Consider the following 16,514-nt stretch of genomic DNA (forward strand, 5'->3'; position numbering starts at 1 on the left):
CAGGGCTCGAACCCGTGTCCCCTGCATCGGCAGGCGGACTCTCAACCACTGCGCCACCAGGGAAGCCCCTGAAGCACCATTTTTGAACACATACTATGCCAGGTAAGGAAGGAGCTGAGTTTGGCCATGTCTTCAGAGTGGAGCATGCAGACCATTTCCTCACAATGTACTTTTTAAGGATGCAGATTCCTGCTGATTTTGACTTTTGGGGGATGCAGCCCAGGAATGTGCACTTTGGCAAGCTCCCTGACTGAATCTTCTGGTCACTGAAATTTGAGAACAAATGATTGGGAGGCATGGGTTGCCAGATGGTGAGGAGGCACACCTGGATCAGATAGACATGAACTAGAGAAGGAGTGGACATTAAACACTCTGGACCGGGAGAAGAGTGGCCCCTTGATATGAGTTTTGGACCCCCAAATTCACCATGACCCCTTAGAGAAGGGAGTTTGCAGGTGTGTGAGGGGGTACGTGCTTGGTGTGGCATTCCTGGAACAGGATAGCAGTGCTGAGTCCGGTTCCAAGTCAGAACTGAAGGAAGCTAGAGGGCAAGAGACCCCAGAGACACAAAGTCAGGTTGATTGCTGACCGCGGTCCAGTTCCCATCCCATCCCACGAGGCTCAGGGGCCCCTGCACGCCTGCCCCGGGAAGCCCATGCCATGGTCATTACCAGATGTATTCTTGAGACTAAGCACTCCTGGTTTAGGAGATTTCGGACAAAATGCTCCCGGGGTATGTGGGGTACGGGTGGTGGCGTTAAACCACATAATGACTTTCCTTTCTTATGGGAACAGAGCTTAATATATGAAGGAAGATTATTCCTAAGTAAGGTGCACCAGAAAGATCATTGCTTTAAACTTGTTTCCTCCAAGGTGGGATGAATATTGTATCTAAATCCTCCCCTTTGAACTTCTGTGCTGGGACTCTGCTGGTTCTATTCTTCTCTTCCTAGGAAGGTGGGGTGGTGGTGTCCTTTTGGATTCACCTGGGACCAAGGAGGCTCCGCAGCGGTGGTTGGTTTTGCCTTGGCGCTGCCTTTGGGAAAGTAATAAAACATCAGGCAATGCTCTCCACCTCCTGGGAGCAGGCGGCTTGGGCAGCCCCTGTGGCCCAAACATGGCTGCACCCTCCTACTTCCCTGCCCATCAGGCAATGCCAACGAGAGGTTCAAACTCCCTGGACATGTAAAGTTTTCCACCTTTTGGCACAGAGTGAAGATGTGGGAGATACCCAGTGAATACAAGGAAGCTTTCTCTTGGTTTCCGGACATTGTAGTTAAAAGAATCAAAGTACACTAGGGCCCAGAGAGAGGAGTCATCCCTATTTCTGAGCAATACCCAAACCTAGCTCACACAGGCTTCTGTTTTTTGATCCCCAAATCCAGGCCAAGATGCCAGGGCACAAAGTTACTCACCCTTTCTTCAACCAAATAAAATACATAGACACATCTTCACAATGAAGCTTGAAACCAGTCAAGCACTTTTTTTTTATTAAAAAAAAAACATCTAATGGTATAGTCTATACATGCTACAGCTAATTCAATGTTCATCACCCCTCCCCCCTCACATTATACATCCTCATGTATTTTTCGTGTGTGTTAAAAGGAAACAAGACACCACCAGAATGTGTCAGCTTGCGAAGGGTATGAGGAGTGCCGAGATGTCCAGAGATCTCCAGCATCATCCTGTGAGCAGACGCAAGGTGGTGGGGCAATGCTGTCAGAGCCCACTGCTCCTGGAGGGATGCAAGAAATGGCCTACTTGGTGGCTCCCTGAAGCAGGGAATGTGGGTTGTAGCCAAGGTGACCAGTTTATCACCCCGTGAGTGAAAGGGGTGCTGCTATTAACAATTACATGGGCACAATGTCACAGACGGGTGTACACTGGGGTAAAATATGGACACCTTAGTTGTGTCAGGATTGCTTATTGCCATCATAAGCCTGGTGGGTGCACCTCCTCTTGTACGTTTATAGGCTGAAGACGTTCAGGTCTTCTATAAAGACCTGAAAGTGAAGGCTACTGGCTGTGGCACTGGGTTTGGCCTCTTCAAGGACAACAGAAGTTGAGTCCCTTGTTCCTGATTGGAGCCAAGGCCTATTTGGGAGTAGACGATAAAAACGGGAAAGGTGGAATGTTGAAACACAATGGGTGGCTTGAAAACTCCACAAGGTAGCACCAGAAAGCAGACGTTACCCCATGGGGCTGGACAGTCAAGTCTGTGAGAAGGGTCCTCAGCAGGTGGTACGTTAGAAGCTTAGCTACGTTAGGAGCAATTCCTCCAGGCTAAAGGAGGGCTTGCAGCACCCTCAGACCTCAATGCAAGCCAGTTTCCTACTCATTCAGGCCACACGGTTTGACAATAGGGAATCTTCGGTCTATGGTCTGGTATGGTGGTTTGCAGCAAAAGCCCTGAAGGATGGGCCTGACAACCAAGGAGGGGACTAGACTGCCACGTGTGACTCAGGCTGTTACGTATACATGGTCACAGCCCAAAGTGAAGGGCAAGACCTGACCCAACACTTAAAAACTCAGAAACAGTGGATGGGAGCCAAGCCGAGCCACGAATGTTCTCGTTCTTGATGATGTTGAGTTGCCAGCTACCTGAGGCCAGGAGCGATTTCTCCTTCATCCCACTCAGGGCCGTGTACTCGGTACAAACTAAATAAATACTAGACTGTCCATCCCTCAGCCTAAGAGTAGGGTCTTCCAACCTTGGGGAGATTTGGCATCTGTCCTTTAATATGGCAAGTTTCTTTTCCTACATTCTACCTGGTAAGGAAATCCCCTGTGGGCCCAGATATGTTTTAAGGCCAAGAACTTTGTCTAAGAAATCAATCATGTGGAGGGGCTTTGTGGAGGACGCGTAACATGAATACTGGAAACCTGGTGAGGTTCTAGCAACTTCCCGGCAGGGCAGGGCATTAAAAATGGTTTGAGCTGCAGCCCAGCTCCCCAAGTCTCATCCCGGGGCAAGGACATAAACCCATCAAATGGCAAAGAAATTCTGAGTAAAAAACTTGAGTAAAGGCCTATTTTATCAAGTGGTGGTCCTATAATGCAGATTTTCCAAAGATTTGGTGTTATGACTACAAGCTGTAGTTTTGCCCTAGGGTGTAAGATAAAATAGCCATCCCAAGAAAGTATGCAGGGGTGAGGAAAGGAATAAAACCCATCCTTGACTGCCTTTCTGGGCTGGCATTTGGCCTGTGACCTACTGACATGTGTGATCGTGGGGTCAGGAGAGGAAAAACCTAAATTAAGAGGGAGGGTCACCTGTTTCCCTGGAAGCACCATCAACATTTCATTGTTGATGGCAGAGGAAATGTCATGAGCACTGGGGAGAAAAAACTGGATTCAAGTCTCAGCTTGGTCAATATTTGGATGACGCTGACTTCATCCTCTGAACCTCAGTGCTCTCATGACAGATTGGGGCTGACCCTAGGCACCTCACAGGGTTGAAGTGAGGATGACATTAAAGGAGGGAGTGTGCGTAGGCACCGGTAACCTGCCCGGAGCCTGGCACAAAAGTTATTCCTATGGCCCTGGACATTTACCACGGTGGTGACTCCAGGGGATTTTGCATCTGCTCTATCAAATGCGCACACAATGGTGGCTACAGTCCTGGATGGTATCAACCTAAGCCCCCAGATGAGGACAGCTAGGGAGAGCCATTGGCCATCAAGACCGTCCCTTGCAGCTGCCTGGGGAAGTGCCCTCACCGTGGTAGGAGGAGCTGGAGAGAGGAGTCCTCAGGCCACAGATGTGTCCTGAGGAAAGAACAGTGAACAGAGAGAAATGTGGCTTTAGTACCTTCAGTTCATGCCAGAATAATAACAATAAAAAGGCTGATTACTTTTTCATGTGCAGGGAAAATTTTCTATCCAGAAAAAGGCGGAATTAGTCCATTCCCACCCAGCTGACCCTTGGGAGGAGGAAATGAAGCCAAAGACAAACGCCTTCAGTGGAATCTGCACACAACAATCAAAGTTCTTCACAGCCAGGCACGGAGCCGCCCGCAGCCTGGTCTACACCCAGCGCCTAGTACATAGTAGGCACTCACAAAATACTAGAAAAGGTCAATGAAAGCTGAGAGATAATCAGAAAAAAAAAATTTAGAGTTTTGTCTTTTGAAATGTAGTCAAATCCTGCGTGACAGCTTCACGAATGGTGTTTAAACCAAAATGGGTCAAAAACTCAGGAAAACGTGCTGTGGGGCCTCCTCCCGAGGGGACCTTGGAGGGTGGATGGCCCTCTCCCATTCTCCCTTCTGCCCCTGGCTGCCACCTTCCCCCCAAGGTTCTGGGAACAGGCCTGGGGGCAAGTGGGTGCGGCAGGGCACCTCAGGGCCCTGTCCCGAGACTCTCGGGGTGTGGGATTTACAGACCTACTGAAGGAAGGAATAAAGATGCGACTGTGGATCAGGGGAGAAGCATCCAGAGCCCATGTGGCAGTGAGGAGGGGTGGGGAGGGTAGGGAGAGTGGGAGAGCTGTTTGCACATAAATTTTGGCACTGCAGGTGGATGGCGAGCATCCCTGGGAAAGCTGCCCTTGTGGTCCCGAAAGCATGGCAGCAGATGACTACTCTGCATCAGAGATCTCTGGGGGCAGGGCCAGAGGGCCACTTCCTCTTGTCCTGCAGAGTAGGGTGGGATGAGGAGGGGTGCTGCATTCTCCCCCCACCAAGGCAGCCTGGACCCCAGGCAAGAGCTCTGGGCTGGAAGCCAGAAACCCTGGGTCCTGATTCTCGTCCTGCCAGTGTAGCTGTGTCTCTACGTGACTCAGTGAACCACATCAGTCAAAATGGGTGCAAGGGCTGCCCTGGCTTCCTTCCAGTGAGACCACAGAGAGGGAGAGTGCATGGAAAAAAAAAAAAAGAAAACTACTCTTCGAGTGCCAGAGAGGAGCAGGAAGCAGCAGCAGAGACAGGAGGTTGTGCCTGGCCCTCGGGTCCCCGTCTCCTTATGGGACTACTGCCTACTCTGCCCAGTTTGCTGGAGACTCAGCTGCTGGCCCTTGCGCCACCAGGGTCCCTCAAGGCTGGCATGTGAGACCACCTTGGCTCCCTTTGCTCCGTAAGTTCTATCCCCCGGGGTGGGCACTAGCATAGGAGCAGGAAACAGGGCTCTGTGGCAGCACTGGGGTCCTGGGCAGCCTCTGTGTGGAGCAACCATATGGGGTCCAGGGCAGCCTTCAGTAGATGCTACAATGGGTTGGAGGAGTGTTGGGTGTGGGAGCAGCCACCCGGCCCCCACATGCACAGCCCAGGGCAGCCAGCTGGCGTCTCCCTCTCCCCGCCTGGTTTGCCTCTTACAGGGCGAAGGGCACAGGCATGGAAGTCAGGCCAGCCTGGATGCAAATCCTCTTTCCTCCTCTTCCCAGCTAGTGTGCCCTTGGGCCCACTGAACCCGAGTTTCCTCATCTATAAAACAGGTATAATAGCATCAGAGAGGGCTGCTGTGAGGGTTCAGCATGAATGTAAAGTGCCAAGTACAGAGTTGGGCACCTACTAGCTACTCAGCAAAGAGGAGCTCCCAAGGGGCGTGGCTTGTGAACGGTCCCCTTATTCAAACAAACCTTGAGATTCTTGCTCTAGGTAGGCAGAAGTGAAAGGCCCCCCCAAAAGCAGGCTGGGGATTCTTGTTTAAAAGCCCTGGGTTGGACCACAGCCTGCAGCAGGAAAAGTGGAGCATGCTTGGAGCTGGAAGCATTCCTTTAGAACTGATCAGCGTCCCAGCACAGAAGGGGGGCAGTGTGGCTGGGAGGACCTCCAGGCCCACTCCTGGGGCAGCTGCATCTGCTTGAACCTGAGAGGCCCATGGACCTGAGGCCTCGGGGAAGACACCACCTCCCTGGAACTGGCAACGGAGCTGACTTCTACAGGATGCAGCTCTTTCTGGGACCAGGCATTTTGGAAACTGAATGAATCAAGTTGCTTGACATGAATGAACTGGGTGGGGTGCTGGGTCGGGGTCGGGGGGGCTTCCCATATTCTGCCTGATCCGAGCAACAAGAGACCCTTCCTGTAGTTTCTCCAGATGATGGATTCCGGTCCTAGAGGCCTTAGAGAGTCATGGTCCAGCTGTTGGGTGGGCAGGGAAGCTGGGTGGCAATGCCACTGGCCTTAAGGCAGGGATGCTGAGTAGAGAGAAAGGGGTGTGGCCTCTGAGCCTCCAGGGGACGCTGTGATGGGAGGGATCCCTCTCCACCCAGAGAAGGGAAGAAACCACAGTATTCCAGTCTTCCTTCCTTTGAAGCTGTGTGGAGGATGATAAATTAAGAGGCATATTAAATATGTAGGTAAAGCCGGCAGGGTCGTGCAGGACTTCCAGGCAGGAAGGGAGCAGGCTAGGGCTTCTTTCTGAGATAGTTGGAAGGAATCCACCCTTCCCAGGAGGGGGCCCCGCTTTGCACCTGGCAGAACCACCAGCCGCTGCTGTTCTTTTCCCGGACCTCGAACACCGTCCCCTCCTGGAAGCCGCTGGTACCTTCGTCTCCTTCAAAGTTGGCCACGGCCACATACAAGTCCTTGGGGCCGTCTGCACTGGGGAAGGGGGCTGCAGCCACTTTCTCCTTGTTTTCTCCCATCTTGCCCATCATCCGTGGCCCCAGCCCACCTTTGCCTCGCATGTCATCCTGCCCCCCTGAGGAGTTGGAGAGAAAAGGTTTGGCTTTTGGGGGGACAAGCAGGGCCCGGCCTGGGACAGGAGCTGCCTTGCCTTCGGTGGGCTCCCGCTGCGGCCCTCTGACCTCTGGAAGGGGCCCTCTGACCTCTGGAAGGGGCCTGGACGACGAGGAGGTTTTCTTGGGAGGTGGTGGTCTCCGAGGAGGGACCACAGGTCTCTGCTGGGAAGCCTCTTGGAGAGGGACCGGCACATTCTTAGGCACAGGTTCTGCGGTCTTGGCCGGCCTGGGAGGGGCTCTGCAGGACGTCTCCTTTGGGCTGAGCCCATCCTGTTTGCTCGTCCTGTCCTGGGTGCGGCCAGGCCCCTCCCCTGGGAGGAAGCCACGGCTGCTGGCCACATCCTGGCCTCCCCCAGCCTGGGGGCTGCTCTCTCCGTCCAACGAGGGTTTCTCTTGGGACTTGGCAGGCCTGAGCTTGCTCCTGAGGTTACAGATGTCCACTTGGTCTTCGCCCTGAGGTGGCTCTGTCCTGGGGGAAGGAGCTGGTTTGGGCCTAACCTGAGGTTTGGACTTTAAGAAGGGATTCTGGGGAACAGCTTCCGGCTTCTCCTCCGGTGGGTCAGCTTTGGATTTGGAGACAGGCCGGAGGTTGGGCTTCTTCACTTCCTTGGCCAATACTTTGTGGCCACACTCCAGCCCCATCTCATTTTTCAGCTGGAACAACTTGCTTTTGTCAGGTTTGGGCTCTGGTCTCCTGCTGTCCCGGGCTGGAGGCGTGTACTTGGTTGGAATCATTGGCAAGATCATGCCAGGAGGCTTGGGGGAAGAACCTCTGAGCAGCTCCCCTTCCGACTTGATGATGGATTCTTTCCGGGGAGGGAGGCTGGGCTTCTCCTCCAGGTCGGGGTCCGAGATCTCCTCGTAGCCTGCACACGAGGACGTGTCTGAAGACGCCTTCCTTGGGACCTCCTTACCACCCTTCCAGTCTTTGGACCATGGCATGGCGGAGTCCACAGCCCCATGTGGTGCATCGGGTAGGGGCCGGGACGGGCCGACGGCTTCACCGCCCGTGCAGTTCTCCATTGCTGCTGCATCTCCCAACCGGAGCTGCGTCACCTCATTGGGCAAGGGAGCCAGGAAGTTGGGTCTTGAGGCATTGCTGGTTTTCTTATACTTATCGATGAAAGTCGCTGGGGCCCAGCCTTCCTTATCTTCAATCTGAATGTACCACCAGCCGCTCACGTTCTTCTCGATCACCTGGAAGGGAGGCCAGAGGAAAGCACTGAGTAGGTATGGTGTCAGGGCCAGTGGGCCAGGATGGGCTGGGAGCACCCACATGCAGCTGGGGTGCTGGAATCAGGGATTTGACATTCGTCAGATTCCCCGACAATATTTATGGGGGACCATCTATGAGACTGCTGTGTATCAGAAACATCTTACGTGGGGGTAGGCGCTCGTGTAATTTTGGATTGCCTCAAAATCAGTCCTTGAGATATGAACTTGGGTGTAGGCAGTTAATTTGAGAGATGATTCCAGGAAGCCCAAGTGAGGAACCGAGGAAAGGGCGAGCCAGTTAGGAGCAGGTTAATGCTCTTGGGCCAGTGGGGCTTAATTTGTTTTTGTTTTTGTTTTTGTTTTTTTGTGGTACGTGGGCCTCTCACTGTTGTGGCCTCCCCCATTGCGGAGCACAGGCTCCGGACGCGCAGGCTCAGCGGCCATGGCTCACGGGCCCAGCCGCTCCATGGCATGTGGGATCTTCCCGGACCGGGGCACGAACCCGTGTCCCCCCCATCGGCAGGCGGACTCTCAACCACTGCGCCACCAGGGAAGCCCTGGGGCTTAATTTAAAAGGGATCCTCTGAGAGACTGTGCAGAATCAGACATTGGGGGTGGGGACACTTATCTCCTGACCCCTAGTCCCTCCCCCTCCCCAAGACATGAACCCTCCCCCTCTCTGGGTGATGCCCTTAGGCGGGCATAGGAGGTGGGAAGCAGTCGCGGGGTTGGGATACGGGGCAGGCCACCAGCGGTGTCTGCTAAAATTCTGAAGAAGTTCAAGGCAAACCCCCGATACAGCCCAAACTACCCTTGATCGCTGCTCCTCTGGTTGAGCACCAGACAAAGCAGTTGGCTGGTGTTTATATGCCATGCTGTATGAAACATGTGCATCCTTAAATGTGGGGATCACACCTAGCTCATGTTTAGGTACAGGGGAACTGATGCTGATGGAGGTACAACAAACTTTCATCTCATCTCCCTCTCCCTCTGGGATACACACCCGTTGACTGGAATGGTGGGTGGAATCACTCATGTTATTTAATATCTTACGTTTCCTGTCTCCTTTTTGTTTAGTACCATGTGGCTAAATTCACACGGGTGAAAGGTGCACACGCTGCATGTTATGGGCTGAATTGAGTCCCCCCCAGATTATATGTTGAAGCCCTAACTTCTGTACCTTAGATTGTGACTGCATTCGAAGACAGAGCCTTTTAAGAGGTGATTAGGTTAAAATGGGGTCATTAGGGTGGGCCCTAGTCCAATATGACTGTCGTCCTTATAAGAGGAGATGAGGACACACAGAACATTCAGAATGAGGGACGACCACGTGTGAACACAGAGGGAAGGTGGCCAGCTGTGAGCCAAGGAGAGAGGCCTCAGGAAAAGCCAAACCTGCTGACACCTTGATCTTGGACATCCAGCCTATAGAACATGAGAAAATCCACCTCTGCTGTTTAAACCACCCAGTCTTTTGTGATGGCAGCCTGAGCAAACTAATAAACAGCAATACCACAGCAGGCTCTGTGCACAGGAGAGCTGATTAATGACTACAACCACCTGATGAGATGGGGATTGTCATCCCATTGTACAGATGCAGAACCAAGCCTCAGGAGAGCTGAGGAACTCGCAGAGGGTCACGCAGAAAGTCAGTGGTGGAGGCGGGAGTCAAAGGCAGCCTGGTGGGCTCCAGAGCCTGAGCCTATACTACCCAGCCCTGCCGTGGAAAGTGGACACTGCTTGTGGGGGGAGCCGTGCCTGAGGTGAGAAAGCGGTAGGGGCTGAGGGCTGTGGGTATGGTTCTGCTGTTGCACTCTGCCACCCAGATCAGAGAGAAAGGCAGCCACAGACCCAGTGCAGGAGCAGAGGCTGGCCTCTGGGGCTGCAGTCCTGGGTTCTGGTTCTGGCTGCCTCAACAGCCCTGGGTAAGCCACAGGCCTGAGATGCCACATCACAGAACAGAGAGGATGGTAAGAACAGTAAAGCCTACTTGTAGGGTTTCCATGATGACCACATAAGCTAATGCGTACAACAGCACTTGGTAAAGGCTGAAAGGAAAATGTTACCTATTAGTATTAAATTACAGGGGAGAGCACTGAGAACGCAGCAGGCATGTGGCAGGCATATACTTAACACGTCCCACTGGAGTCTCTCCAGGAAAGGGTACTGATAAATGGAAGCCCTTTACGTGCTGGTGACCACCATCTTATCAACACTTGGTAGCTCTGGTCATGACTGAAGGTGATTCTGGGCATACAAGTCATTGTCAGCACATCCGTGAATTCAACAACTGTAAGACTAAGTATGTACATGAGCAAATGAAAATAGAACAATAATCAAAATGAAGTCTATCAATGAGGATTTGCTAAGCTTACACTCTACTATGTACTATGGCAGAAGCTCTCAACATTTGTGTCCTTAATTGTGATGTATGGGAGTTTTCATTTACTAGATAGAAGCTAAGAGCTATTATGAATACAGTCAGTCATACCTCATTTAAAAATTTTTTTAATTAATTAATTAATTTCTGGCTGCATTGGGTCTTCGTTGCTGAGTAAGGGCTTTCTCTAGTTGCAGTGAGCGGGGGCTACCCTTCGTCGTGGTACGCAGGCTTCTCATTGCGGTGGCTTCTCTTGTGGAGCACGGGCTCTAGGCACGTGGGCTTCAGTAGTTGTGGCACACAGGCTTAGTAGTTGTGGCGCACAGGCTCAGTTGCTCCACGGCTCGTGGGATCTTCCCGGACCAGGGCTTGAACCTGTGTCCCCTGCATTGGCAGGTGGATTCTTAACCACTGCACCACCAGGGAAGTCCCCAGTCAAACCTAATTTTATTGCATTTCACTTTATTGTGCTTTGCAGATACTGCGTTTTTTTTTTTTTTTTTTTACAAATTGCTCATTTTCACAATATTTCAAACTTTTTCATTGTTATTATATGTGTAATGGTGATCTGTGGTCAGTGACCTTTGATGTTACTATTGCAAAAAGATTACAACTTGCTGAAGGCTCAGATGATGGTTTGCATTTTTTAGCAATTAAGTATTTTTTAATTAAGGTCTGCACTTTTTTTTTAAATAAATTTTTTCATTTTATTTGTTTATCTTTGGCTATGTTGGGTCTTTGTTGCTGTGCGCAGGCTTTCTCTAGTTGCGGCTTTCTCTAGTTTCTCTACTCTTCAGTGAGGTGCTCAGGCTTCTCATTGTGGTGGCTTCTCCCGTTGTGGAGCACAGGCTCCAGGTGTGCGAACTTCAGTAGTTGTGGCACACGGGCTGTGCCACAGGGAAGCCCGGTCTGCACATTTTTTTAGACATAATGCTATTGCACACTTAATAGATTATAGTATAATGTAAACACAACTTTTATATGCACTGGGAAACCAAAACATTCATGTGACTTGCTTTATTGTGATACTGGCTTTATAGGGGTGGTCTGGAACTGAACCTGCAATATGTCCTAGGTTGGCCTGTAAAAGCAAATGCAAAGTCACAAGAATGGAGATGAAAGAATATAGCCTGGGCTTTAAAACCAAAGAGATTTGGGATCAAATCCCAGCTCCACCACTTACCAGCTATGTAACCTTGGACATTTACCTAACCTCTCTTTGTCTCAGATACATCTGTAAAATGGGCTGGGGACTTCCCTGGTGGTGCAGTGGTTAAGAATCTGCCTGTCAATGCAGGGGACATGGGTTTGAGCCCTGGTCCGGGAAGATCCCACATGCCGCGGAGCCACAGATCCACTAAGCCCGTGCGCCACAACTACTGAGCCTGCGTGCCTAGAGCCCGTGCTCCGCAACAAGAGAAGCCACCGCGATGAGAAGCCTGCGCACCACAGTGAAGAGGAGCCCCCGCTCGCCGCAACTAAAGGAAGCCCACGCGCAGCAACAAAGACCCAACGCAGCCAAAAACAAACAAACAAACAAATAAATAAAAATAAAATGGGCTGAATATATTGACCTCTTGGGACTTGTTTGAAGATTAGTTATGAAGGACGTAAGGTACTTGGCACACATAAGTGTCTGTATCATCATTATCATCGTATCATCATTAGTAAAACATGTTTTGAAGATACACAGACCAAGCAAGGAACTAAGGTATTCCTTGTAGTTCCACTGCTAGAATACTGTGGTTCCACTGATGAATTCTGAACACTAAGATGATGTTGAACTGAACCAGGAAGCAAAACTGGAGGAGAAGAAAACAAAGGATACAGCGTTTATCATAAGAACTCTTGGTTAAACCAAAAACTGTAGGGTCAACTATTTCTCACTCAAGTCCTTCAAGTCATCACTAGCAGAACCTATGCTGACATCACAGAACAATAATAAAGCAGCGAAGTTTCAAGAATCGGTTACATTTGTGCTTCCTGGAAAAGAATGCTGGGTATGTGAGCTATTTATTGGCTCAGGTTTAGCAAAAGCAGACAGAATAAAAGCCAGAAACGAGACAGGGGAATGGTTCTGGTTGAAGTGCGGGTGCAGCCTTGGAGGGAGACTCCCCAGCACCTCCAGAAGACCCCAGGGATCCATTTACTTCCTACTGCACCCAGAGTCAGCCCTCAGCTTCAGTGCATTGTCCGGAACACCTTGAGCTGCCCTAGGTGGATTTCGGAATGCTCTGAGCCAGGGAGTGCTGGTGTGTATTGGCAAATGCCCTGTTTGCCAGCACGCTGAAACAATGGCGTGTGTTTGTACAAAATGCTGGAAACTCATTGTCTTAAAGGAGAAGAAGGTTTTATCATGTTCTTCAGTGCTCTTGGGAAAAAACAAACAAACAAAAAACTTTTATAACATGCAAGCCAGACTTCTGGTTTCAAGATGGGAGATGGAATGAACAGCAGTTTCCCCTTAATGCAATAAAGCCAGGAAACAAATGAATATCAGTACAAAGCCAAGCGCAGAAAGAGGAAGGGGAGAAGTTAGTGGACTAGGAATTGTGAGGAATCACTGACGGGCAGAAGCTGCAAAGGGGGGTTGTGGCCCAGGACAGCTGCAGGGGGTTTTGTTGCAAAAGGTAGTAGCAGTGGGAGGCCTGCCAGACTTTGAGGGGGTAGAATCTGAGACTAGGAAGGCCCAGGGGCAAGTGACAGGGGATTAACTGGGATACCACGGCAGAAGCAACAAGGCTGGTTGACCCCTCTATGCCCTTTATTCCATTCCTGTAGGGTAGGTGGTGTGAAGGAGGTGATTGCTCAGGAGTGGAACAGTGAAAGAATGAGCTTGGGTCAGAGACAAGACACTGCTCAGTGGCTGGCTCAGAAGTCCCCGATCTGGCACTGAAGCCAGTGGAAGTCAACCAGCCCCTTGCGTACACTCCCCAACTGGGCTGTTTGACTGCTTCCTCTTCTTGTACTGCCCAAGACAAGTCCTAACACCGTGAAAAGAACTGAAATAAATACCAACACCACTGTGAAGGATCTACAACCGAGGAGAGAGATCATGAACAATAACATATTTAATATCCTTAGACAGATATAGAAGGGCATCGACATCATGAAAGAACAGGCTGTTATGAAATGAGAACACGTAACTATGAAAAGGATCAATAAGTGCTCTTGGCAATAAAAATGACAGCTGTTGAAATAAAATAAGAAACAGACTGAATTGTTAAAGAGCAAATTATTGGACTAAAAGATGAAGCAGAATGCTCTAGGAATGCAGTACAAAGGGATGAAGGTGGAAAATATGAAAGAAACGTTAAGAGACATGGAAAATAGGGGCAGAAGCTCTCATACTGTTTCATAACCATTCCAAAAGGAAAGAATAAAAAGAGTGAAGAGAGTCATTATTTAAAGAAGTATAAGTGATGGACTTCCCTGGCGGTCCAGTGGTTAAGACTCCGTGCTTCCACTGCAGGGGGCAAGGGTTTGATCCCTTATCAGGAAGCTCCCCTACCACCCCCACCACAAAAAAAAAAAAAAAAAAAAAAAAGAAGTAAAAGTGGGAAAATTTCTAGGAAGATCTCCTGAGTCCTTAGATTGAAAAGACCCACCACATGCTGAGCAGGATATAAAAATAAAGAAACATACCTAGACATGCTTTAGTGAAACGGCGGCATTTTAAAGACAGTGAGGAGCTCCTGAGAAAGTCAGAGAAATGACAGTTAATGAAAAAGAGAACAAGGACCAGATGGATAGTAGCTGCTTCCTAGCAACACTAGATGCAGGAAAAGAATGGGACAATCTATTCAAAGTGCCAAGGGAAGGTGACTGGAATTCAAAACTCAGTCACTGAAGAATGAGGGGAGAATATTTTTCATAATGTCAAGAAAGCATTATGTACACAAATGAGGGCCTGTTAAGGATTGAGATGTATGGTCCCATAGAAGCTAACGGAAGGGTAGGGAAGGGACACCAGTGTGAACCCGGGGAGGCTTCCCAGAGGAGGCAGGGATTTGAAGAATGAGGTGGATTTTGATATGCCAAGTTCAGTTCTAAGAATGGCCTTGACAGCCTCGTATAAGAAAACAGGTAGTGGGCTAGGAGCTGGGTTAAAGGAAGGTTAAAGGCAGAGAGAGCAAGAGAGGTGAGGAAGGGCCAGCTGAACCAGTGGGGTTCAGAGGAAAGCAGTGAAAATAAGGCTGAATAGCAATGGGAGGAAGAACAGCCCTTGATGTGGAAAGATGTTAAGAGACAGGCATATGTTTCATGTCAGCATAACATACATGTTTTAAACAGCAAAATGGGGGAACTGGGCACAGAATTATCTTGAAGCACAAGCAAGATGCCTTGTGAGTTCTCTCTGTGGATTTGAAGTTAGAAAGAACAGATTGGGAGGAAAAAAAAAAAAGGAGCAGATAAAAAGCCTTTTAGAGCCTTGGAGGTATTTCCACCGTCCCCTCAGTTTCTCTGTGAGGACTGGGATTTGCATTTAAAAAAATTGGTTTGACAGGCTTCAACCCAGGTTCTTTAAACACCCCGGCAGACAGCCCTCCTGCTGTCTGCATGGATTAAAGGACACTTGGCTTGAGGAGAACTTTCTAGAGAGGCTTGGGCAGAATCAGTGGTAGTGAGACCCTGGATGCACCTTCGGGAAGTCACCTCCTCCCGGGCTCACTGGGCAGCTGTCCTGGGACTCGAGGGGGGGGGGGTTGGGCAGGAGGTGTCAAAGCGGGAGGGAAAATGGCGGGTTCTTTGGAGGCCTAGAGAAGTGACTAAAGACCCTTAGGATATGTGCCACAGTTATGCAATGGCTCAGTAATCATTTGTTCACTCTTTATTTCCTTCGTTCATTCAAACATTCATTCATAAAGGAATGGCTCTCTGAGCACCTACTGTGGACCAGTCCCAAGGCCAGGGTTAGAGATGAGAATGAAGAAGAAAACACTCCCTGGTTTTCTGGGTGTTAGGAGGAGGCTAGTGGGGAGATGGATTTTCATTGATTCAACAATATTTATTGCATATCTATCACGTGCCAGGCACTGTGCTAGGTGTGGGAATACAGAAGTAAAAAACAGATATGATCTCCATCCTCCTGAGATCCCCAAATACTGGGCAGATAAACAGCAGGCTGTCAATAGCCCTGGTTCTAATCTGGAGACAGACATGGGTTCAAATCCTGACTCTGCCACCTTTTGGCTGTGTGACCTTGGACAGCGCCTTTTTTCTGAGCCACAGCTTCCTCCTCTGAAAAATGGGGATTGTAATAGTCCTGCCTCACAAGAGTAAATGACGATATGATTAGGCAAGATATGGCATGTGAGGTGCTTAGTGCAGTGGCCGGCACCTAACTGCTATCCCATTACTTACGGGCTTTCCTGGAAACATGGGAAACACCTTCAAGCACTAGCCCCATGAGAAAGAAAAGAGAAATGGGAGGGGAGAAAGGATTTATGATGCCCTTTACGTAGGCAACAGAGTAGACAAGCAAAGAAGTGGGAAGTAAAGGGGAGAGGAGAGGCAATCAAGGAAGGAGGAGGTGATAAAAAGAGGCAAATCTACAGACACAGGAAATAGATCAGTGGTTGCCTAGGGCTGGGGCAGGGGCACTGAGAGGGATTGAGGGGACGTGGGGAGGGACTGCCAATGTGTACAGGGTTTCTTATTTGGGTGATGAAATGTTCTAATGTTGATGGTGGTGATGGTTGCACAACTCTGTAATTAAACTAAAAACTACTGATTTTTTTTTTTTTTTTTTTTTTTGCGGTGCATGGGCCTCTCACTGTTGTGGGCTCTCCCGTTGCAGAGCACAGGCTCTGGACGCGCAGGCTCAGAGGCTGTGGCTCACGGGCCTAGCCGCTCCGCGGCATGTGGGATCTTCCCGGACTGGGGCACAAACCCGTATTCCCTGCATCGGCAGGCAGACTCTCAACCACTGCGCCACCAGGGAAGCCCCAAAACACTGAATTTTATACCTTAAATCACTGAATCATATGGTATGTGAATTATACCTCAATAAAGCTGCTACTAAAAAAAAAAGAACACAGAAATAGGAGATGGTGCCTAGAATCAAAAATCACAAGTAGTACAAGCTTTTGTACAGCAAAGGAAACCACAAACAAAACGAAAAGACAACCCATGGACTGAAAAAAATTATTTGCAAATGATACGACCGACACGGGCTTAATTTCCAAAATATACAAACAGCTCATATAACTCAACAACAAAAAACCAAACAACCCAA

The 16,514-nt window shown here is 49.8% G+C and overlaps 1 protein-coding gene across 2 annotated transcripts in view; it reads right to left on the bottom strand.

Moving 5' to 3' along the window:
* Positions 1-1,494: 1,494 nt before the first annotated feature.
* SH3PXD2B (SH3 and PX domains 2B) overlaps positions 1,495-16,514 on the bottom strand; it is a 112,843-nt gene continuing 97,823 nt past the window's right edge. Inside the window, exons 13-14 of one of the 2 annotated variants that reach the window (XM_082623859.1) lie at positions 6,412-7,878; positions 1,495-1,735 (exon numbers count right to left, since the gene is read on the bottom strand). In XM_082623859.1, the coding sequence (XP_082479985.1) occupies positions 1,550-1,735; positions 6,412-7,878 (1,653 nt within the window). In that variant the 3' untranslated portion in view covers positions 1,495-1,549. Of the gene's footprint in view, positions 7,879-16,514 lie in introns of both variants that reach the window. The other variant, XM_082623858.1, reaches the window with a different exon arrangement.

Source organism: Mesoplodon mirus, assembly GCF_964341445.2.
Source record: "Mesoplodon mirus genome assembly, chromosome: 5".
Lineage (NCBI taxonomy): Eukaryota > Metazoa > Chordata > Mammalia > Artiodactyla > Ziphiidae > Mesoplodon > Mesoplodon mirus.